The 21,660-nt window shown below is 49.7% G+C and overlaps 7 protein-coding genes across 7 annotated transcripts; 3 read left to right on the forward strand and 4 right to left on the reverse strand.

Moving 5' to 3' along the window:
* The first annotated feature begins 2,825 nt into the window (after positions 1 to 2,825).
* BDV37DRAFT_266314 (uncharacterized protein) lies at positions 2,826 to 3,322 on the forward strand. Its single transcript, XM_032083900.1, has one exon. The coding sequence runs from the start codon at positions 2,906 to 2,908 to the stop codon at positions 3,218 to 3,220; it is 315 nt and encodes a 104-aa protein (XP_031934501.1). The 5' UTR covers positions 2,826 to 2,905; the 3' UTR covers positions 3,221 to 3,322.
* Positions 3,323 to 5,542: 2,220 nt separating this feature from the next.
* BDV37DRAFT_266316 (uncharacterized protein) lies at positions 5,543 to 6,787 on the forward strand. The gene has a single exon (XM_032083901.1). It carries the CDS (start codon positions 5,795 to 5,797, stop codon positions 6,122 to 6,124), a length of 330 nt encoding a protein of 109 aa, XP_031934502.1. The 5' UTR covers positions 5,543 to 5,794; the 3' UTR covers positions 6,125 to 6,787.
* Positions 6,788 to 7,582: 795 nt separating this feature from the next.
* Positions 7,583 to 9,228, forward strand: BDV37DRAFT_65739 (uncharacterized protein). The gene is made up of 3 exons (XM_032091022.1): positions 7,583 to 8,158; positions 8,216 to 8,381; positions 8,461 to 9,228. The coding sequence occupies exons 1-3, from the start codon at positions 7,824 to 7,826 to the stop codon at positions 8,947 to 8,949; spliced, it is 990 nt and encodes a 329-aa protein (XP_031934503.1). The 5' UTR covers positions 7,583 to 7,823; the 3' UTR covers positions 8,950 to 9,228.
* A 924-nt stretch (positions 9,229 to 10,152) lies between these two features.
* Positions 10,153 to 14,181, reverse strand: BDV37DRAFT_266319 (mRNA-binding protein RRP12). Its single transcript, XM_032083902.1, has 3 exons — positions 14,015 to 14,181; positions 12,058 to 13,965; positions 10,153 to 11,998 (listed from the first exon to the last, which is right to left on the reverse strand). The coding sequence occupies exons 1-3, from the start codon at positions 14,075 to 14,077 to the stop codon at positions 10,184 to 10,186; spliced, it is 3,786 nt and encodes a 1,261-aa protein (XP_031934504.1). The 5' UTR covers positions 14,078 to 14,181; the 3' UTR covers positions 10,153 to 10,183.
* Positions 14,182 to 15,961, reverse strand: BDV37DRAFT_266322 (U6 snRNA-associated Sm-like protein LSm1). Its single transcript, XM_032083903.1, has 4 exons — positions 15,533 to 15,961; positions 15,381 to 15,449; positions 15,195 to 15,310; positions 14,182 to 15,099 (listed from the first exon to the last, which is right to left on the reverse strand). The coding sequence occupies exons 1-4, from the start codon at positions 15,696 to 15,698 to the stop codon at positions 14,926 to 14,928; spliced, it is 525 nt and encodes a 174-aa protein (XP_031934505.1). The 5' UTR covers positions 15,699 to 15,961; the 3' UTR covers positions 14,182 to 14,925.
* Positions 15,962 to 16,735: 774 nt separating this feature from the next.
* Positions 16,736 to 18,768, reverse strand: BDV37DRAFT_266323 (uncharacterized protein). The gene has a single exon (XM_032083904.1). The coding sequence runs from the start codon at positions 18,328 to 18,330 to the stop codon at positions 17,440 to 17,442; it is 891 nt and encodes a 296-aa protein (XP_031934506.1). The 5' UTR covers positions 18,331 to 18,768; the 3' UTR covers positions 16,736 to 17,439.
* An 822-nt stretch (positions 18,769 to 19,590) lies between these two features.
* BDV37DRAFT_65802 (catabolite repressor) lies at positions 19,591 to 21,089 on the reverse strand. The gene has a single exon (XM_032091023.1). It carries the CDS (start codon positions 20,956 to 20,958, stop codon positions 19,666 to 19,668), a length of 1,293 nt encoding a protein of 430 aa, XP_031934507.1. The 5' UTR covers positions 20,959 to 21,089; the 3' UTR covers positions 19,591 to 19,665.
* Positions 21,090 to 21,660: the final 571 nt, after the last annotated feature.

Below are 21,660 nucleotides of genomic sequence, written 5' to 3' on the forward strand. Positions count from 1 at the left end.
CGGGTGGACCATGGAACATGGACCCACCGACCCTCTTTTCCCCGTGCCATTATTTATTATTTAATGAAATATTGCAGTGTTTACGAAAGTGCCACCAATAAATCCTGACTGCCTTGGTGGGTCCTCAACCGACATACATGACTGGCGTATGGCCATAAGCTCAACTACCTAAGCTCCCGGCAGCCTAGTTAGGCATGAGGCAGTCTCCACTTGGGCCACCTGCAAATGTTGCAGTGGCCCCCAATAATCCCAGAAACTGGCGTCCCTCCTCCGTACTAACCGTCTGCATCTTAGACTGTGCCGGACCATACGCACATATGGAGTAGGACCCTCTGCGGCCCATTCTCCAATCCCCATGCTCCCAAACTCAGGAGCGAGTCACAACTGACGGATCTCAATACCAATATCCGGGCCAACCCCTCTCTTCCTCCACCCTCCTTCAACGTCTCTTTTTCCCCCCCTCCACCATCTGACACTGGCATACAAGAGTACGTCAACCTGGCTTGCATACCCCCGGTGATGGTGCGGTTGGGGTGAACGGTCAGTGCTCACTTACAGGGGACTGCTGCATATGTTTGTTTGTCATCTAAGCCCCCCTTCCCCTTTTTTCTCTAGGGCGCTGGGAAGTTATACGAAGTCGCTAGGTCCATAATATGGGGATAGTAGGAGTTGTGCTCTATGTTTGGCTCCAGATCTACACCAAGACGTAGCGATTCCTTCGAAAAGACGACGCAGGCGGCTATGGGAGTTGATACTACCCAAAGCTTTTTTCTTTTTTTAAATTTCTTTCCCCCTTTACCCTTTTCTCACTCGCTTCGTACTTTGCCTCTTCCGTCATGGATCGCTGAGACTGTGCTTACTTAAGAACTTAGTCACCTGACAGGCCAACGCACAGGAAATGCCACCAGCCACTCTGGCGGCAGCCACAGATTCCATCAAGTGGGGCCTTTCCGATGCTGATCCGTCGGCTTTTCAGTTGATCTTGATAAGTTGATACATCACCTGAGTGGGCCGATCTTTTCTTTTCTTTTCTTTTTTTTTTTTGTTTACTATTTTTCTTTTTCCATTTTCTGTGATTAACTCCCTTCCACAACAATGAATAATGGGCCGTTCGAAAGATGCCAGACTCCCCACTAGCACATCCACACACAACCCACACTATCTCCCATTCCTTCGCTTAGGTAGTGCTTTGTTCCCACCAGAGGGTCTCTAACTTTGAAGTTTCTAACGCCGGGAATCCTAATTAACTTTAGGCGGGCCACCCGACATCGTTAACCCTTTCCCTTGTTAGGGGGAAAGTGGTCTCCTAGCGTGAGTCTACTCCGTAGTTCACGCTCCCCTATACTGAATAGCTCGGCGCTCCGTTTTTTTTTCGGGGCCGAGTTTCAGCCCTGGCACCCCGTACAACGATGAGCAGCACCCATCTCATCTCCAGGGATTAAGACTTTGACTATGATCGAATGATCGACTCCACTAGTATTCAAGCTACCTAGTGCTCTGTGTGATGTACGTAGTATAGAGATAAGAATAAGAACACGTAACCGGGTGGAAGGTTCCCATTCCCAGAACATTCTGCTCGTGGGGAATGCCTTCATTCTTGGACTGCGTGTACTGAAGTCACGTGATGACTCTTCAGGTGACAGCCGGCTCCAAACAATAACGGACAGCCCAGGTTCGGTACGAGGAGAGTCGGAAAGCAATACCATACTCATACTATTCCTATACTGGCTCCCCCGTATTCAGCACGGTATTTCCAATCCTGCAATTCTCATGACAGCAATCCGCCATGGCCTGGGATGTGTCGATCTCTATTTTAATCAGGACTAGTGGTCTCTCTTTAAAACCATCATAGCGCCATTAAGCCCAACGGTTGTTTATTCTCTATTTTCACCTATAGCAAAGGATCGCGCTAGTCTCATATCTTCACTTGTGAGTATGTCAACAGGTCTTGATTGCGAACGGAGCAGGGCGGGTGTCCTTGAAATATACAGAAGCCCTACAGATGCTAGTAACATTAGCCATCAAGCCAACATGGCACCCTCCCAGCATACCGATCTATAGATTGATACTTATACACCATCCCCCATATTCAGAGAAATCTTCTGATCTTCTTCTTTGCCCGTCCCGGGCAATGTAACATCCACTATGCCGAGCACATACCCTGCCAAGTCCAGCATAGCCGCGCACCTGAAACAGATGGTCCTAAAAAAAGGGTCGAAAACGGAGCCAAGTCGACTCGAGCACATCAGAAGCCAAAATCGCAGACCGAATACAAGAATGACGATCAATGAATGCCAAGGACCTCGTAGTCACTTCCCTCCATAAAACCAATCTACTCCGAATCAAATTATGAGGTGCATCAACGGCACACGCCCCCGTCCCCCGACAGATACTTTTAAGCTTTACTAACTGCAGCATGGGAATAACTCCATCGGCAAGGATGCAACGCCCATCCCTGCTGTTCTGGACCACCTGTTGCTGCAATGCAATGCATGTCTGCGGACTGGGATTGGAAGGTCGACGGTCCAGTCGCCCATCTTCGTGTCACTCGGGCACAGTTGACAGAAAGGATCTGATTGCTGATGCTGCATATATGCGAGCGCACGGGCGAGAAAAGAAATGGGCGCGCTATTATTAATGCCATCACTAACTAACTAACAACTAACTAATCTGTCTGAAGCAAAAATAACAAAACAAAAGAAAAGGATGATGGAAATCGCAGGTGTCACTTTCCTTTCTTTTGCTTCCATGCCTCCTCCTCTTCTTTTCTTTCTCTTCCCGCTTATCGACTAGAATTGTATGTTAGTTACACAACAAAGCCTGCAGTTCACCCATCAGGATTCCAATCTACCCTGCTGTGTGTGTGTGTGTGTGTGTGTGTGTTGCATCGAACTGCACTCCAGGGATGCGACTAACACAGCGCTGGGCAAGGGTCCCTACTGTACATGTACATTACAGACGCCACTGGAATCTCCACCGCTGCACGTATTTATCTCATCTTCGGGATCGATGTCTGTTGTGGACTATTTGGCAGTTGCCATGGGCAGGACCCATTTCTTTCCCCTTCCTTTTCTGTACCCTTATTTCTTACATTTCCCCTTCTTGCACCTTAGTCCTCCGGGTAAAGACCGGTCGGGACGATCCTTGCTTCTGCTGCACTTGTTTCGGGAACTCCACAATTGAAGTTCACTCGGGGTTTGTAAATGTGGCATTCGATTAATGGGGTGAAGGAAATCCCGGGGCGATCTCGATCGGTTACTTCCGGTCCCCGGATGATCACATCCAATTGTGTTTTTACTTTTACGAGGAACTTATGTTTTCAGGTGTTTGTTAGGTAGGTGAGTCGATCAAATATACACACACTAGTAAATGTCAAATGTTGCCGGGTAGCATGGCCACAACGGAAATCGTGAGGATAAAGTAAATGGGCCCAGGTTTCTTGCGATGCCGGGGCTTAAGGGACAGGAATGTCCGGGAACGTACGAACCAGAGCGACGTGGAATGTTAGATACGAGGAATCTGCACTTGCTAGCATTCCAGCCCTACGGCCGTTTTGAAAAAGTGGAATCGAAGGTCTTGGGGGGAGGTACTTGGTATCCAAGTTTCGGATCGTGCGTTTGCGTTGAATGGGTAAGGGGTGTTGCTGGAGTACTCAACCCTTCCAAGTTATACTGAGCTTACTCTATGTAGCGTTGGGGTATGGGTACTGAACCAGGTGTTTTGAGGAGACTGTTGGCTCGTTTTGGGGATTGAAATTGATCTGTATGAGGCTTGGAGTCTTTTCGTACAGCATGCTAGCGTTGGGTTATATACCAGGGTGTCACAAGTACTCCGGAGGCTTTTCTCAGGAGTATCTGTAATCTGACAGATACTTGGTATCTATCATTGTCGGCGGTTCATACCGATGACGTGACTAGAGAAGCTCCGCTCGATGCATTCGGCGAATCTTCAGTTGCTGCCAAGATTCGTCGTCAGAATGTCCAGCCACAGAACGCTGTGAATCCATGTCCGAGATTCTGCGTTTGTACACGTCTTATATGGCGTCAATAAACCGACCATACCACTCGCGCCATTGATCCCATTAACATGCCCCTTAACAGAATTGTGGTGCTTCGGCACAATATATACGGGCATATCGCAAGGGAAACTACCGAGATCAACACGATCAGGACAATATGAGACCCGTTCCATCTCCCCTTCCGTCATGACGGGTGATATCAGACCCACAGGAATGTTCCATCACTCGGCCACCCACTCACGCATCAGACACATACCAACCCTATGAAGATCAATGAGCCAGTTCGATCAGAACGGATCAGAAATGCCCGCTGCGATCGGCCTCAAGCTAGCCCAATAAAGCCACGATAAAGTTAATTAAACCAATAGTTCCCCCAACCCACCCCGAAGGAAAGAAGAGAAACAAGGAACATGACATCTGCCGTATCACATACTGTCTCAACGAGAGCCCTATGATGGGGGTAGTATCGCTATGAAGCGGAGTTTGCGTTTCTGCTTCGGTTGGTGGGTCCGTACTCATTCTCAGATGCAGGGGACCGCATACATATGTGGGTTTGATGTGTTATCGGCTCCACTGCCTCCTTGCATGTGGACTGAGCATTCGTGGTATGTAGGTGGGTAAACATAGTAAACCATCGTTGGATGACAACATTCTACAGGTCTTCACTCTGCGTCAGTGGGTATATGAAGCTGGGGGGTGGCGATTGCGCTTGTGTGGCGGGACTTGAGGTATGTTTTTATTTTCTGGGTAGATACCTCTCGTTCTCTTTGTCTGTGTTGTTGTTGTTGTATGTATGGCGTCTTGTGCATATATATATATATGCACACCTGCAAGTAAGTGATGGTATTTTTAGATGGAATCTTTCTTCAATGTAGTAGTAGATACATATTGCTACCATTTCATGTCAATGTACTCCGTAGGCGGAAGAACCTCGGGCCATTTGTTCTGATGGTCCATTAAACACACGGGATAACCGCGAGTGGCCCCCATATGCAGATCTGGAAGGCAATCTGTGCTCATATTATCGGCCGAGATCTGCATGACTGGGTATGATCATTTGGATGGATATCGCTCATTTGTTATCGGACATATGATTCTTATGTAGGAGATGTGGGAGATATGATCATCATCTGCTGTTGACTTGCACAGACGGTCGAGCCTGTGGAGTGAACCAGGGTGTCCGTCATTGCATTAAGGCTGAGACAGCGGTTTAACACTTGGTTTTCACTGAGTGGGGATCGTTGACGGCCAGCCCGGTAAGGCCGTGAGATTTCATGTGTCCACTCGGCTAACCGGCACCGTCAAACAATTCTGACAATCTATTTCAGTGCGTCGCTAATGTGTATCGAAGCTGTTCGAATATACGGAGTAATTAAAGTTGGACAGTTGGACTTGCAGCGAGGTTTTCTATAACGCACATGACCCACGATACGACGGACAATTATTCAAGGAAATATATATCTAGATTTCATAGCCATGTATGGCCCAATAAGAGGGGTCGGAAATCAAATGGCCATCTCGAACGCGGGTTCTCCGACACCGCTACGGAGTACATGCAGGCCAACTGCTACGCAAGACTGATGATGATCCTTAGTGGGTTGGGCATTCATCTCACTGAGACTTCATCGGCGCCAAGCCTGACGGAATTATGTATTTGACCTGACTTTAATATAACGTGGTTTGATGGCGTGTTACTGCAGCAGATATTGAACTGTGCACATCGACTATCACCGAGATATATTGATATAGTTTAGTATACTTACGGATGAGGAGGTTATGATTTCTTGTTTTCGGTTTTACCCTGGCATGAACGAACCTCATCGCACGCCACTTTTACAGAGACCCTACTGCCAAGCTATGAGTACGTATGCTTTGTGGTACACTCTATATGTAACAACATTCGGAATCGTGAGCGGTCATACCCGCTTCCCCAGACGTTACTCCGCTCCAGCTACGGGAGGCACAGCTATGGTAAATGACATGTTCCTGGCCAAGAGCACGAGTTTGCGCTTCATCCTTGGGGCTCTCTCGGCAGTGTGGCCAAGGCGCCTGGAACTGTTGCGAGATATAACGAGCCAACGGCAACTGCTGCCCAGAGAATGCTGATCACAATGAAGGGACAGGATTTTCATTGTGAGTGCCAGCGATTAGAATTTTATGCCGTGCAGCGCCATATGTCATTTGTGCTCGAGCCGGTGGGAGATCCGAAGCTGGTCGGATACGTACTGTCCGGGATCGACATCTTCTGGGGCAAGCTGGCAAGCAGTCCCCTCCGAGAAAGAGCTTGTAGGAGAGCTCCATCGGGGGGTACACTAACACCGAAACTCCCTATTAAATATCTTCTGCTTGTCGATCGACGGCAGTAGTTGAGGACGATCTCAGACAGGCCACGTCTGACAACCCGAGACACAAAAGCAGTCGTGCAGTTGCTGTTTACCTAATATATTGATCGTTTACTGCGCCACCTTACACACGACGCCCACGGTAGAAAGTGATGAGGTAGGGGGGACAATTGCCAATCCCTCGGCGACTCTGGGCAATTGGCTCGGCGTGGTTGTGGGAAGAGCAAGTTGTTCTTCAGGGTTTCAGCCATCGATCGACTTCGTAACTCTCATTCAGTCACGAGACTTGGCTTATCATGAAAGGGGTTCCACCACACAAGGGGGACATCTTAGTCGAGACCCATGTTTATATGTGCAAGATCACCAACAATGCGAAATTAATTTCGAAAGGGAAGATGAAACAACAAATGAAAGACGCAAATCAAACGAAACATAAATATAAAAAAAAAAAAACCACCAAAGTATTAGGGTCTGTAATGGGGCATACACCGTAAGAAAACTAAAGATCTGGTGTATTACTGCCAAGCCGCTCATCCACCTCCGAACGCGGATCATAGACACTTTCCTGTGTCCAAACAGCCAATCATGGCGTCTTGAGGTGTCATTGAAATCCCCGCAGGGCTCTTGGCATCTTGGCGGAGGGTCCGTAAATGGAAAGGTGCCAATACTGGAGTGACGACCGAGGCCCGTATGACTGCCTGGGTTTACGGTATTGACCCCCATTCATTCTTTACTCGACGGGACACGAACACAGCATCTTCAACCTTCGTTGTATCGCCCAAATGGCGCGGGTCTTCTCTCAGCCCCGAGGATCCTTCCTCCGTCCTTTCTTTCCGGCCATGGATTTCAATCCACCTCCGTGATATATATATACACATGTCTTCTTCCATATTTGTTGATATCCCCAGCACTGTGGAGGGGAGGACGAAAAGTGAAAAGAAAAGCAGAAAAGACCAAAAAAACACAGTGACCATCCGTTGACGTCGTCCAGGGTGCCAAGGGCTCGGCATCTGGGCGTCTTGGCAGCGAAGAAAAAGCAGAAGAAGGAGAGCCTTTCCGCTGCGTTTGAGCTCTGCCATTTTTCTTGTCCTTGTCTTGGATTTCCGCTCTGTCCTACTATTGCTTCTCCATGGCATGCTTATAAGTTTCCCCTTCTTCCGCTCCTCTGTCCGTCGCCTCCATCCCTCCTCCCGGTCAGCCCTCTTCACCATATCTCGTCCTCTCTGCCCCCTTCTTACCACACTCCCTTTCCCCCACCCCACCTTTGCTGTGGGATCGTCACTTGCCTTTATCAGCGGATATGCCCCTTGCGCTGCGAGCCATGCGGTGAGCAGAACCTTGTCGCCCTGTGTACGATTCTGTACCACTCTGTGTCGCATTTCTGAAGGGGGCCGACGAAACGCTATCACGCCCTTGATTTCTCCACCGACTCTGTCGTCTCCCTTGATATCATCCGCTCCAAGATGAGGCCACCGGAGATGTCCCATTCTCCCGCCTATTACCAGGACCAGGACCATCGCGTGACGGCATATCTCCACGATTCGACTCCGGCTCCTGCGGCCGCACATCTTCCACCGGAGCCCCCGTCATTGCCTAATCCCCGGCATGATCTCCGTCATCCGGAACTCAATTCGGGCGAGAATACCATACCCAACGCTTATCCCCCCGATTCATGGGATAATACCTACTCTCGGCATCCCCATCGACATTCTCAACAAGCCCATAAGCCTCCCCACCGTCAACCTCCGGTGGAGTCCATCTATCCGGATCCTGAAGTGTCGGCCGTGGCCCCGATGACGTTCGTATCCTCGCCCTATCTGGACAGCGGTTCCATATTGACACAAACTTCGTATAGTGGTGGAGCGGCTCGTAAAGAAGAGCGTGGCCGGAGGAGTTGGACGGATCATTCGTCGTATATGTCGAGCGACAATCATCATCTCGGAGTAACCCGCCTTCAGAAACGAGCGATTCATACGGAAGAACCCTTGGCGGACGATAGTCAGGATGCCCTGCTGATGCTGGTAAGGATTAGCCTTTCATGTTCTCTTCGTTTTTTTTGTTTTTCTTTCTGGTTCCTGGCTAACCACTTGGCAATTATAGTTTCGATTATCCATCCCGGTCCCCATCTTTTCTCTTTGCGCATCCTTATATACCGTCTTCGGGTTACTCTTCGTTCTTCTCGTCTCGCCTTTCCGCATTTGTCCCTGCATCCCATACCTTCGATCAACATCACTTCGCGAGCAGTTGTGCCATCTTCTGGTACCTCAATTGCATATTCATGAGCGATTAGTTCGTTTGCGGGGTCCCGCCACTCGATCGGTATACAATGACGCCGATGGGTCATCGGTCTCAGATCCGAGCGAACACTATTCCATTTTTGGGTTGATTGCGGTCCTCTTGCTATCATCACTACTTTCCATCGCATTTCTTCTCCTTGTCTGGACCGCAGCCTTTTTCTGGGTTTTCGCCATGGTACTTGGCAACCCCGATGGCACCGAACGCAAAGACGACGGCCGTGCTGCCGTACTCGGTGTTTGTCGATGGTGGCAGATATGGCTACGCAAGGCCCGAAAACCGCCTCGCGAATAGCCTGTCTGTAAATTATCCTTGTTGCCGTTTCCCACTTTGATTCCGTTCTTTGTTATTAAGCGTGATCCCGTCTTGGCTATTGGACTCTTTTCGATGTTGACATGATACCAATATGTGGGATATGTGGAATGATTTTTGAGGGGCATGTTTCTTTATATATCTTTTTGTTTCGCCTTCTCATTGATTTGATGAGATACTTCATGTGTACAGGAGTTGGGTTGGTCGCATAGGCGCCAGGAGCGGTTTTTATTTTTTGGTTACTTTTTTGTTTTCTCCTTTCCAATATCCAATGTGCGCTGTGAAAGAACGGAAAATGGCTCCTGAGGGAAGTGCTCACGGTGCCTCAGCTAATATGCAGGCCAACAGGGATTATCATCGAATCACGAATCAGGAAGTCTTGTGTACTGTACTACTACCTCACACGAATTGATACCCGGGCTGGTCTCATCCCCTTTGATCTGCTGCTTTATGTGATCCGTCCATCTATTACTCTGAAATATCTAAACTTTACACAATCCACGGCGACCCGTAATCTAAAGTCTTGGCTTCCCGTGCCGAATGAGATCTCCAATTAGACAAAAGTTGACTGGGCTGGACCGATGGAATAGAGTTCGTAGTGTGGTCGTCGGGTACGCAGCCGATCTGACATGTCTACCCAGGAGTTTTCCCTCGCATAGTTCAGTTCATAATCCTCCACCCAATGAATTCCCCACCAGTGCATCAATGAGACCACCCTACAAGATACGAACAATGCATTCCCAAGAACCAATAATATTTCAGCAACTTCAGGGTATAAAGATACCTATGTACGTAATCACACGGGGAGAAAGCAAAGCCGGAGGGAAAGGGACCAAAAAAAAAACGCAATAAGTTTTCAACTACAGCGAAACATCCAATGCAACCGGAGATTTTTGCGCGAACTGTACCACGAACGAACAAGAAGAAAAAAAGGGATTCAATTTTTGTCCAGCCATGCTTTCAAAGACAGAAAAACTGTAACGTAGGGACTTCATCAGTTTCCTGTTTCATCAACATCAATTCATACAGGGTAGATATTTCTTTTGTTGGGAAAGAAGAACGGATGTGGGGAGGTTTTTGAATTGATTGAATATGTGAGATGGAAGAAGGGTTGGTGGTGTTTTTTTTTTTTTTTTTTTTTTTTTTTTTTTTTTTTTTTTTTTTTTTTTTTTTTTTTTTTTTTTTTTTTTTTTTTTTTTTTTTTGTTTTATTCTTTTTATCTCCTCTTTCCGAAGCGGCCGCCGCGCATGGGCTTGCGCTTTTGGATCCGTCCTCCGCCGCTGGGTCCGTGGCTCTTGGGCATGCCCAAACCACGACGGCCGGTTTGCTGCTGTCTGTTGTCGCCTCTTGATGGGGCCGGTTCGTCGCCCTCGTCCACGTCCATGTCGTCGCCGCGGTTGGATTTGCCCTTCTGGGCCTGGGCCATCTTGAACTTGCCGCGCTGGCCACGACGGACAGCGTCGGGTCCGCTGACGGCCGCGACGTAGGCGTTGATTGCGCTGTCGCCTGCTTCAGCGTTGCCGTCAAGGCCGCCGGACATCTCGACGTCGTTGTTGTCATCATCACCCAGGAGGAGACGGCCGTCTGCGTCGACCTTGGCGGAGTGCTTGCGGCGGGATCCGGGGCCGGTGTTGAGGAAGCGGACGCTAGGCTTGGTGGTCGAGATACTGGCCAGGGCGTCAGGGGCGAGAAGATCCAGCGGGGTGTCCTCGTTCTCGCGGATGTATTGCTCGCTCTGCCGGTTGGGCTTCTTGCCCTTGCGGCCACCCTTGTTGATGGCGTGGGTGTCGCCGTGTTCGTCGACGTCAAGTTCGCTAGCGTCGTCGTCGGAGTCGGAGAAGTCGGAGTCGTAGACGGCTCTGTCGAAGGCGTTGCCGCCGTAAGACTGGGCCTTGGCGTTCTTGTTGTCGGCGGCCTCTTCATCCTCCTCGTCTTCATCACCCTTCTCAGCCTGTTTCTTCTTCTTGCTACGCTCGCGCTGCTTCCGGATGTTCACCACTAACTTCCGGTCGGCCTCACCAACCAGCTCTTCAATCGGGGCTGCGCCGAAGCGGCGGATCAGACGATCCAGGATACCCTTGACCTTGCTGCGGAGACGGCCCTTGTGCTCCTTGCTCCATACCATGAGGTTTGGTACCAGAGTGTTGATGCGTGTGCGGAGCACGTCATCGGGAAGCACGACAACGGCAACCTTGACGAAGCCGAGCACAGACCGGACAATCTCGCGGTTGTTGCTGGTAAGGAACAGCTCTACGGTCTGCACCAGGTCGGAGCGCACAGCTGGTTGAAGTTCGGTGTGGAAGTCGAAGAACAGGCGAGACAAGGCTGTCACGGAGGCAGCAACCATGTGTGGTGAGCTACCCGCCAGACCTGCAGACACCATAGTGAAGAATTCCTCCATGGTTGCGGGAGCATCGGGAGCATTGTCGGGCATGTGGGGTACTAGCGAGTTGCGAATCTTGGTTCCAGCTGGGTTGAGTTCGGAGTCGGTAGTTCTCTTCGCAAGGTGGATGAGCAGATCGAAGGAAGCAGTCCTGGCCTTCTCGTTGCTCTCCTTGCAGCCCAAGACAACCTCAGAAAGGATAGAGGGGATGAAATGCAGGTCAGAGGTTGGGAGGTACGTGATGAGCTCATCGACGGCAAGCATACGGTCACGGCGAGCAGAGGCTGGTGTCTTATCCGCCGTCGAAATGATGAGGGCTTGGAGTTCGGCACTCCGCTCGCGGAGAGCAGCAGCGCCCGTCTCAGTGGTGGCCAAACGGGGAATCAGCTTGTATGCTTTCTTAATCAGCTGCTGATCACTGGTATGTCCATTCAGGACAGCCGCAGCCATGGCGAACAGGCTTGCAAAGCTGGAGCGAGGCAGATAAATCGACATGGCGATAACCAAGTCGATCAAAGTGTGAGAAGTTGGAGGCATCTTGTCACCAGCACCACCTTGTTGATGGCCCTGCTTTTCTGCAGCCTCCTTCTCTGAAGCCATCGACGACTCCAGCATAGAAGTAACACGTGTAAATGTATCATTGAGCTCCTGTAACATATCAATTAGTATGCAACTCAAGAGTCGAGGGATAAGCGAATTCGACTAACCTTCTCGGGAGTGATACTCAAGTAAGCATTAATACATTGCAGAATGTAGCCTCTGTAATGTGGAAGTGTCTGGCTGTACACGTTGAAAAGCACAGCTAGCAAGTTGCTGGCAAACCCGGCAAGATGGGCGACGTTCTTCTCCGCATCCTTCTTGGTAATTCTTCGCTGGAGAACCAAGTCATCGCCCTCCGTCTCGAGAGACAGAATGGCCTGGTTTGACTCAACCAGGTTCTGCAAAGCCTTGCAAATGTCCACACGTAAATCGGTTTGCTTGTAGAGCACGTTGGAAAGAAGTTCGGCGAAGCTCTGATCGAAAGCCTCAACTAAATCCAAAGGCAGCTCGCAGTAGCCAGGAAGAATAGACCAAGTCTGCTGGACAAGTGTTTCGAAGATCTTTGTCTCCACAGGCTTCTCTGCGTCGCTGAAGGCCATAACCTTCTGATACAGAGCTTCACTCAGAGGAACGAGCTCGGAGCGGAAATGAGCGAGGTTTGTGTTGGTAACATGGTCTCGAAGCACAGGGAGGAACCAAACACGACCCGGTTGACCAGCCTTCTGCTCAATAATATTAAGAGGCAGGATCTCAAGGACCGCCGCGGGGCCCATGGCTTCAACGGCACTGCCGAGAACCTGATCGGCCTGCTTCTTGCCATGGAAGGATTCATTACTACGGAGCTCTCCCACAGTCTTCACAATGTCATTCAAAAACGGACTGGACCGCCACTTGAAACTATCGAACATTGCCGAGCACACATTGAACACTTCCGCCCAGGCCGCCTGGTACTTCACGGAAAGCAGGTTTGTCGCTTTCTTGGCCAACTTCTCGAGCGTTTTCTCATCGTAGACCGATGGTTCAATGATCACACTGTTGGGAATACAGTTGGCCATGAATGAAACCAGACATTCCGATGCCGAAATCCTAATGTTCTTCGATGGCGACGCCAAATAACTGGAGATCATGTCGAACAAGGAGGGCAGCTTCTCGAAGGTATCTTCGGGGCTGATCTGAGAAGACACATCGTAACCGCGGGACAGAACGGCAATCCATGGAGGGAGCAACTGCGAATCGTTCTGTGCGGGCTTCAATTCCGAAATCGCCTCAAGAAGACGGGGCAGCTTTGACGACGAGAACTCATCGGCCATGCTGGAGAAAATAACCTCGAACACCTCGAACGCGCCCATTGTGATAAACTCGTTGCTCGACCGGGAAGCATTCATCAACAACTCGCATAGCGGCTCGATCTTCTTGCTCGGCCAGCCTCCGGAGGCGGTCGCGACCGTCTTCACCAGTTGAAGGGAGTGGATGACCAGCGGATCATGGTTATGTGTGTGAGGATCGTTGCGGCCTCGCTTCTGTTTGGCTGCTGCGGCGATACTGTCACCCAATGTGCGGAGCGCGGACTCCGCACACATATCTGCCGCCGGGTGATCAAGCGACGGACTGGGAGGAGGAGTCTTCAGGACCTTGATCAAAGCGTCCTGGGCCCTCTTGCGTACCTTAGGGCGGTGATCCACGGACAGGCTCAGCAAGCCCGCAGTGGCCCGGCGCGGGCTGATCTGGGTGTGGGGGAGATTCCATGCTGCGGCATCCTGAGCGATGAGTAGCGACTCGAGGCAGCCGATCGACGGTCTAAGCAACGGAGCTTCGGATTCGGGCAAAGAGAGCGCGGGGGCAAGGCTGGTAAGGATTTGGGAGAACTTGGAACGGAGAATTGGAGCGGGGGCGTAGGCGGTGGTAATGTCGAGGAGGTAGACCACTGAGGTTGCCAGATCCTTGTTGACAATGCCCTGTTCGGCAGAGATCGACTGAGACAGCAAAGCAAGTAGCGCTGCAAAGTAAGCTGTAGGTGAAAAGTCTGCGTTCTGATCCCGGAGCGTGTCTTCCACGGCAGAAAGTACCACAGATGTCTCATACAAAGTTAGCAATGGTTTTGCGGCACGACGGCGCGGGACTTACATGGTGCTGATTCTGCAATTTGGGAGACTTGATCTTCTCGAGCTTCTCCGCCAGGGTCGCCATGGTGGGCGGATCAACCGACAGGAAGTAGAGATGTCGCTTCAAAAGTTGCGACTCGTGAGGTGAGGAAGTGGGAAAGATGTGCGGTGAAAGCGGAGATTTTTTTTTTTTTGGAGTGGTGAATGGTTTTTTTGGGTGAAGTAAAAAAATTGGGAAAAAAGGTACGGAGATAAATTCTTGGCGGGCCCTATCGATAGCTATCGATAACTATCAGCTCCCAAACCCATGTCCATAATTTCATCTTATGAAGTGAACCACATTACACTCGTTCCATTCAGAAAACTTCTCTAGGGATGTCACAAGACTCGAATTTCATGGTATCCTGAGAGTCCCGGCGACAAGGCAAACTGCATCATGCCTCCTTCGCCGAAGAGTTCTTGTTCATATATTTGAATAAAACACTGAAAAGAAAAAAAAGAAAAGAAAAGAAAAGCGTAATGAGACATGAGAGTCGTCAAACATGGCCGCTATCATCCAATCATTTGACCAGGCTTGAGCCTGTATATCGTTCTCAACCACCCATCATACCAGCCATATTTAGTCCAATAGTTCCAGTGACTCAGTCAACTCAATAACAGGTCACTTCCTAAGCTTAGGAAAGTCAAGAAAGCCGCTACATCCACCGCATTCTTCATCGTATCGCCATGTGACGATGAGTCCAGAAGAATAATAGCCTGGCTTCCACGACGAGGTTGCAAGGCCCTGTGGTTCTTAGCCTCGACATATCAAATCAATCCACTTCGAGACCTTGCCCTATTCCCCTTTATGAGCAAACAGTGTCTCGTTCTATCTTGGTCCTAGCAAAAGGCACCGTAGACAGATATCAACCGACAGAAAGCCCTTGCTCTAGCCTAGAACAGGATCTCCCCGCTATGTTCGGCCTCGAAGCCGAGACCCTGTAGCTTGCCCTGACGTTTCTTGTCCCCGGTCTTTCGCTCACTATCTTCCTTCTTTTTCAGTTTATAGACCTCCTCGAATGGGGCCTTTTGCACATGTGGCGGAATATCGTCTTCCTTATCCAGGTCCTATTCCAACGCAAACCACGTAAGCAAGGTTTCGAATGAAGAAGCCAAGGTGGGACTATAGAAGGAAGAAGATCGAGATCTCCGGGACAGCATACAATTTCACCAAGAAGCAACACATTCTCTCCTCGGACCAAGAAAATACCCCGCGAGATCTCAGCATAGAGATTGCCAGCATACAACCGCTCAATAGTATCCTGGAGGACAAGGTTGGCTGCAGACATCGAGAGTTGGAGCGCGTTAGATCACCGATCGCATTTGAAGCCGACTTAATTAACCCATACCGAATTGATCCCAACTTCTCAAGACTCCAATCAATTTTCTTCCGTCTCGTAGCACTAGGACGAGTTTCTCTGATCATGGTTAATCCGTGTCCCCAACGAAATATAGCTGCCATACTATCGAGGGTGAAACGACTAAAGCAACGCAAACATACTATCCGTCAAATCCAGCAATTGGGCAGCGGTCGTGAACATCTGCGGCGGTAACTGCGGCGGACCTTGCGACATCGGGCCCAGTAGATTATTCTGCGGTGGAAACCCTGGCGGAGCATTTCCTTGCTGGGTACCGCCAGAGTGGTCATTAATCGAGAGTCGTTCCATGTCGTCTATGGCACGAGCTGTATGGGGAAAGATGATGGAAGGGTGGGGGAGGTGACAATTCCGCTGCCAATTGCGATGGGACGGGGCTCGGAAGCTTGGTTCTGGTAATATACTCTCAAATACAATAGAAAAACGGTGAGAATCGCATACTGCGATAGTAATTATCAGAAGAAATAAGAGTGTGGGTTGTGCTGTAAGCAACCCCGTGCTGAGTTAGTTCGATGTGGTGGGAATGAATGATTGAATATGGATACTGCTTGGACCGCATGTTTGTTCTGTTTGGCAGTCGCCGCCGGTTCATGACACAATGGGTCCGTGTTTACTCCGTAGCCCTAGTCTAGATCTAATGGCAATATACGTGAACGTTGCTCTTAACATGATCCATACAAGACGATTTCTAGAGCAGGTTTCATGCCTGCAGTATGGTATCCCTAGGCATGGGTTCAGGGTTCCCTAGTTCTAAACCGTCTTGCCAACCGGCTCCTCAAATTATCTGGCACCCTTGTTGCCCAGGATCTTGAGATCTTAAATAAGATACTTTAGGAGACAGAATATCTGGCTAATTTGCCAAAACTTTCTTCCCTTTCTAGAATTACTTATGGCATAGTAATAGATTCCGCTACAAGAGATTTGATCCCCTTCCCACTCACTTGGATTAGGGGTTTTCTGAGTGTAAGTCGCACCTAATATAGTCACTCGCAGACGTCTTTTTATCTGTATTTAATATCAAGTAATGAGGTTACAGTTCGTCCTTGCAGAATATCCAAGCATGAACCGCAGCAGTTAGATCATAGGTTGTCTGTTATACTTCGATATTTAGAAGGGTTTTGCAGCCGTAATGCTGTAGTGGTCAAACCTAGGTCATAATTGATCCCTCCCTATCTCTTCTTTTCTTTTTTTCATTTTCATTTTATTCTCTTTATCTTTTTCTCTTTGATTCTCTACTTCTGAACCAGTGTAGTCTGAATACGAAAGAACAGCCTCACGATGAGAACGATGATGTTACAGGAATAGACAGTTCAGTCGCCCACAATACACGAAGCATAGCACAGAGCTCGCCCGCAGTATATCCCATCATCCACTAGAGTTGTATCCGAGCATACTGCATACTCTCATTCATTATATGCAAAGGAAGGTCCATACTTTGGTGGGTGGTGGTACTTTTGTCCCTGCAGCATCTACCATGGCGCAGTTTACGAGTCATGCGGGGAAATGCGATGTATCGAAAATAGACTCACCGAATATTCTCTTACCCCTTGAAGAGAAGAGGCAAGGAGTGACAAGAGTAGGTACCATGTAGGCTATAAGATTTCCGAAGATACCTTACTTGAGTTCTTCGCAGATGCAAGTGTCCTTGCATCGCGAAGCATTTTACTGCATCTCGGATTGCTCCCATGAAGCAATGAAGGAAAATAAATCGCTCTGATTCGCTTTTGACTTTTCGCTAGATAACAAACATTATTCATGACACCCTGCAGAAGAAGAGATAATACACAATCTGTCGTGAGACATTATGTCTGTTCGTTAACATGTCCTGTGGCCATCAGTATCAAGAGTTGTTACAGGAACACTGAAAGGTCTGGAAGAAACAAAAGAGAAGAGAAAGAGACCAGGTAGGACATCCCGAGTCAGTTTACTCAGGGAAGAAGGGAGTACGGTCCCACTGGTTCCCAGTGCAACAGGCCGTCGTTGCATGAAGTCACGCCAAGCAGTCTGTGGACTGGGAAGACAGTACACGACATTATCCGACGCTGACTCCTCGACGCTGTCCTCGCATCCTTTGTTCTCGCCGTCGGCTATACGGAGCACAGTATGGCTCATCTGACGAGCCTATGTTTGCCCGGACGGGCTCTTGCGATCGATGATAAGCAGGGCTTGACGGTGGCGGCGGCAGCTGCATCACCTTGAACTGGTCCACGCTGATAATGCGCAAGCGGTAGAGATACTGCATCAATTCAAAGTCCGGTCGGCTTCCGGCTAGGGTCTGGCCTCGTTGATAATGTGCTACATCGACATGGTCGAGCATGCGATCCCATCCTTTCTGCTCGGACGTGTCGCTGAACCGCTCGCCCGGACATAGAGGGCATCGGGCTGTTCGTGGGGGCTCGTGGGTTCGGAAGTGGCTCAGTACGTGCGTCTTCCATTGCTCGACGTCGTCGAAGGTGTGGTGACAATCTAAGATATAGAACAGACAGATATAGGTGTGATGATGATATTGACGAGCCGGGCGGGACGGCGGGACGACGAGCGCGCCTGTTCCATCATCTTCTAATATCTCCTGGCCGGCGAGACCTTCCGCCCATCTTGTTTCCAGAGATACGCCCGGCGACGACGATGAAGCGGATGCGGCGTCGCTCGATAGAGACGGGACGGCCGTGGAGGACGGCATGGTTTCGGCCACGGCTTCACTCCCACCACTACACACACTCTTCGTGCTTACGTCCGCGGCCAGACGTACGCCGCCTGGTTCGAAGGAGAACAATGATTTTGGATGGCCGGCGTTCGTGCCAGCAGCACCGGGCGAACACCTTGATACGACACGATCTGAAAAAATGACGGGGCGATCCTGTTCCCACATGCTTAGTCCGTGAGCGGCGAGTGGAAAAGCAGCAGTAACAGCAGCATCGGTCATTAAATTAGTAGTTTTGCGACCGCACTACCCAACAAGCCCATGCACCAAAGCGGGGCAACACAGCTTGAAAGGAATTGGTGGGGGAAGGAAGATGCCATCTTATTGAAATGATTTCTCCTTTACCTTCTTCGACCTTAGGGTATCAGCTGCTTCCAGCCAACTTCTCCTCCGTACTACCTTGGCGTTTGGGTTGGTTTGTCTCTCCAGCATCACGCGTCAACCGGCAGATATTGTTGTTCATTCGATCCGAGAGCTTCAAAGTGTTAGTATTTGGGCAATGGCAAGGGGAAACATCCAAAGAATCAAATCGTGATCCATCGGGATCAACTGGTCAAGTCAATCATATCCTGATCATAATTCACAACTTGACTGGAGCCACGTCCACAGCTGAGTGAGCAGTGTACGGGCAACAATAACATCGATCACAGACGAAGAGAGCACCAGCCAGCATTAACTTTGGCCTTCCCTTTTCTTTTTCCATTTTCTTTTCCCTTTGCTTTTTCTGAAGCCCTTCTAGTCTTACGCATTCCCCCGTTTCCGGTCTAGGATGCGATGAACTGGTCTGACGCTACTAACTAGTATACATGTATGTACGTATGTATCATGCACGTCGCTGGACCACCAATTGTTATTCGTCAATCCACCTATCTCGTGGAATTGGGTTTCGGATAAATATGACAATGGCTTTACAGCTCACGCAGCACGTTGGTGGCAGATGGCAGGAGGTTAGGGCAAGTGATGAGACGCCCATCTAAATTGTTCCTATGTACTGTACATGCACAAAGTAGTGACTACTGTATTATGCCAGAGTAAAACACCGAGATTATTGAAACTTTTGTTTATATATTTTTTGGTTTTTTTTTTCTCCTTCTCTCTTTGGGAGCCCTCTCATCCTGCTCGAGGTCTAAATCAAAGCGAAAAGTGACATAGTTGAAATGAAATGTATATGGTAGTGCCAGGTATTATCAGAGGACCCGGCCTCGGAGAGGAGTAGACAAAATGAATAGTAGCTGTAGAGCCAATTCCCATTGGGGTAATGAAACAAATGATGGTTATAGGATAAGAAAGGTATTTTTCAAGGATAGCGAAAGGGGAGAATCGAACAAGTACGGAAAAAAGCCACAAGAATATCCCACCCGTCTATCAGTATGGACGCCTCGCAAAAAAAGTACTCGAACAAAGTAAGCAAAGAAAGCCAATCAGCCGACACCAAGGATGCCCATGAACCACACTGTAAATGCACAAAGTCTATTCGTTTCGTAGCGCGTATGACAGTCAAGAATTTTTTGGAGCCCAAAATTTTATACATTGAATGGGTTTCGCAGCGGCATCAGGCTAGAAACGTTCTGCCAAATCGCCTCCTGCGACGGAATTATTCGTCGATGAGGAAACAGACGAAAATCCACCGCTGGGGTTCAGCATATCTTGCACGGCGACCTTGGGAACCTGTGGAACGGGCAGTTTACGCTGTGTCCCGTCGGGTCTGGACATAATATCACTGATGGTGGGGCCAACATGGGACTGGCTGGGACTGTAATAGTTGGGGCCTTCCGGTTGGGGCTCCATTGGAGCAAGGGCCGGGGTGTGATGGAGGGACAGATGGCGAATCGAAGGAAGGTGGAGTTCACTGGTTCCCAATGGCCTCAGGCGTGGCGAATGGGCAGGGGTTGCCAACGGGGTGTGGTCTGGCGTTGGCGAAAGAGAGTCATGAGAGAAAGTCGGTGAGGACGGAGCAGTCGAGTTGGGCGAGTTGGGCCTCGAGCGCTTGACGCGATGAGTGTAACCATCCTCATCCTCGTGAGAGTGAGAACGGCTCATGCTGTGCGAGATGGCATACGCCGAAAGGGAAGGCAAGCCTCGACCGGTGTGGTGACGCGAGGCGAACAAATGGTGGTTGCGTGGACCAGGGTGGAATCCAAGATGTTCATCACGCTCAACCTGAGATGCAGCGGTGGCAAGTAGATTGATATCCATTCCCGAGGACGCCCGCTCGGTGTTGCGAGCATATGGCCCCAGATTGGAACGCATGTGACCGGCGTAGTTCGAAAAGGAGTGAGGAGGAGAGACATCTGGAGAGCCAACTTGAGAGACCGGCGCAGAGCGGGTCATAGGCTTGTTTGGCGGGGGCATCATCGAGCCCGCGTTGGTCACGTTTACCATTGCATTCTCCTGTCCGACGGCGGCAGCGGCAGCGGCCGCAGCCAGATGCTGTGCCTTGTTACTCCGTCTAGAGTTGGGGTTGTTGTGAATTCTGGAGTGGCGGGTCAACTCGTCCGAGCGACTAAAGCGTTTTGTGCAGCCAGGGAACTGGCAAGCGTGTGGCTTTTCACCCGTATGTGTGCGAATATGTCTGGTCTGGTGCTCCAAACGATGGAAGGCGCGATCACAGAGGGGGCACTTGTATGGTCGGGGAAGATCCTGGCGTGCTTCTTCCGTTGCGGGACGGGCACCCTTCATGAGGGGCGGTAGTAGGCTAACAGACGAAGCCATGGTAGAGTTGGACTGCGTACTAGACGGGGTAGAGGGACCCTTTGAGCTATCCACTGGCGTGGAAGGTGCAGAACCAGTCTCGTTATTCTGAGGGTTCAGCAGATTGGTGAAATCCACTGAAGAAGCCGGTGGTGGCATGTGACTCGTCCTAAGCTAGCCGAAGAGTGTAGCTAAAGAGGGGACGAAGCCCTGTATTTAAGGCAGCTCGGGAGGGCTGAAGAGCCGAGGCGAATTAGGATTCGTCGCAACAGGGGTAGGTAAATCGGGGGAAAGTCGATCACCACCCGACAAGACGGAGACTTGCTCTTGGCAAAGAACTAGTTGATAACTGAGCGCCGCAAGGAGTATCACAAGCCTTGCGATCAAAGAAGGTGCGATGGTACGCAATGTAACGAATTTCTTCAAGGAAGAGTGACTTTCCCAGTAAACGGGCGATGGTATGGAATGTGGCGATGGGTGTGGGATAGAGTATATCCGGAATTGGTACTGTCAGTAGGTAACCCGAGATGGATGTAGTCAAGGAACAAACTGTCGAAAGGGAGAGGGGGAAAAGAAAGAGAAATCTGGAGAAACGGTCTGGGGATAGGAGCATATAAAGGAAATACGGAAGAGGAAGAATGAGGAATGGAGGGGAAGAAGAGAGAAATGGAGCTTCGGGGGAGGGGAGGGAAAAAGGCAGGGCGAAGGTGGTAGAGGGGGTTATCGGAATCAGAGACCTTGAAGGGAGAGGGTGAAAAAAAAAAAAAAAAAGTTATGTACTATGTGTGGGGAGAATTATCGGGGGGGCAAAAGCAAAAAAAAAAAAAAAAAAAAAAAAAAAAAAAAAAAAAAAAAAAAAAA

This window comes from Aspergillus pseudonomiae (assembly GCF_009193645.1).
Source record: "Aspergillus pseudonomiae strain CBS 119388 unplaced genomic scaffold BDV37scaffold_176, whole genome shotgun sequence".
NCBI lineage: Eukaryota > Fungi > Ascomycota > Eurotiomycetes > Eurotiales > Aspergillaceae > Aspergillus > Aspergillus pseudonomiae.

Excerpts from the sequence above, each read along its gene's own strand:
- BDV37DRAFT_266314 (XM_032083900.1), top strand. The coding sequence starts at position 2,906 with ATGCGACTAACACAGCGCTGGGCAAGGGTCCCTACTGTACATGTACAT.
- BDV37DRAFT_266316 (XM_032083901.1), top strand. The coding sequence starts at position 5,795 with ATGATTTCTTGTTTTCGGTTTTACCCTGGCATGAACGAACCTCATCGC.
- BDV37DRAFT_65739 (XM_032091022.1), top strand. The coding sequence starts at position 7,824 with ATGAGGCCACCGGAGATGTCCCATTCTCCCGCCTATTACCAGGACCAG. Across the intron at positions 8,159-8,215 it reads TCGGCCGTGGCCCCGATGAC|TGGTGGAGCGGCTCGTAAAG; the intron begins GTTCGTATCCTC and ends AACTTCGTATAG. Across the intron at positions 8,382-8,460 it reads AGGATGCCCTGCTGATGCTG|TTTCGATTATCCATCCCGGT; the intron begins GTAAGGATTAGC and ends TGGCAATTATAG.
- BDV37DRAFT_266319 (XM_032083902.1), bottom strand. The coding sequence starts at position 14,077 with ATGGCGACCCTGGCGGAGAAGCTCGAGAAGATCAAGTCTCCCAAATTG. Across the intron at positions 13,966-14,014 it reads AATTGCAGAATCAGCACCAT|ACATCTGTGGTACTTTCTGC; the intron begins GTAAGTCCCGCG and ends ACTTTGTATGAG. Across the intron at positions 11,999-12,057 it reads TGAGTATCACTCCCGAGAAG|GAGCTCAATGATACATTTAC; the intron begins GTTAGTCGAATT and ends GATATGTTACAG.
- BDV37DRAFT_266322 (XM_032083903.1), bottom strand. The coding sequence starts at position 15,698 with ATGGAACGACTCTCGATTAATGACCACTCTGGCGGTACCCAGCAAGGA. Across the intron at positions 15,450-15,532 it reads ATTGCTGGATTTGACGGATA|AGAAACTCGTCCTAGTGCTA; the intron begins GTATGTTTGCGT and ends AACCATGATCAG. Across the intron at positions 15,311-15,380 it reads GAGAAGTTGGGATCAATTCG|CCAACCTTGTCCTCCAGGAT; the intron begins GTATGGGTTAAT and ends CGATGTCTGCAG.
- BDV37DRAFT_266323 (XM_032083904.1), bottom strand. The coding sequence starts at position 18,330 with ATGACCGATGCTGCTGTTACTGCTGCTTTTCCACTCGCCGCTCACGGA.
- BDV37DRAFT_65802 (XM_032091023.1), bottom strand. The coding sequence starts at position 20,958 with ATGCCACCACCGGCTTCTTCAGTGGATTTCACCAATCTGCTGAACCCT.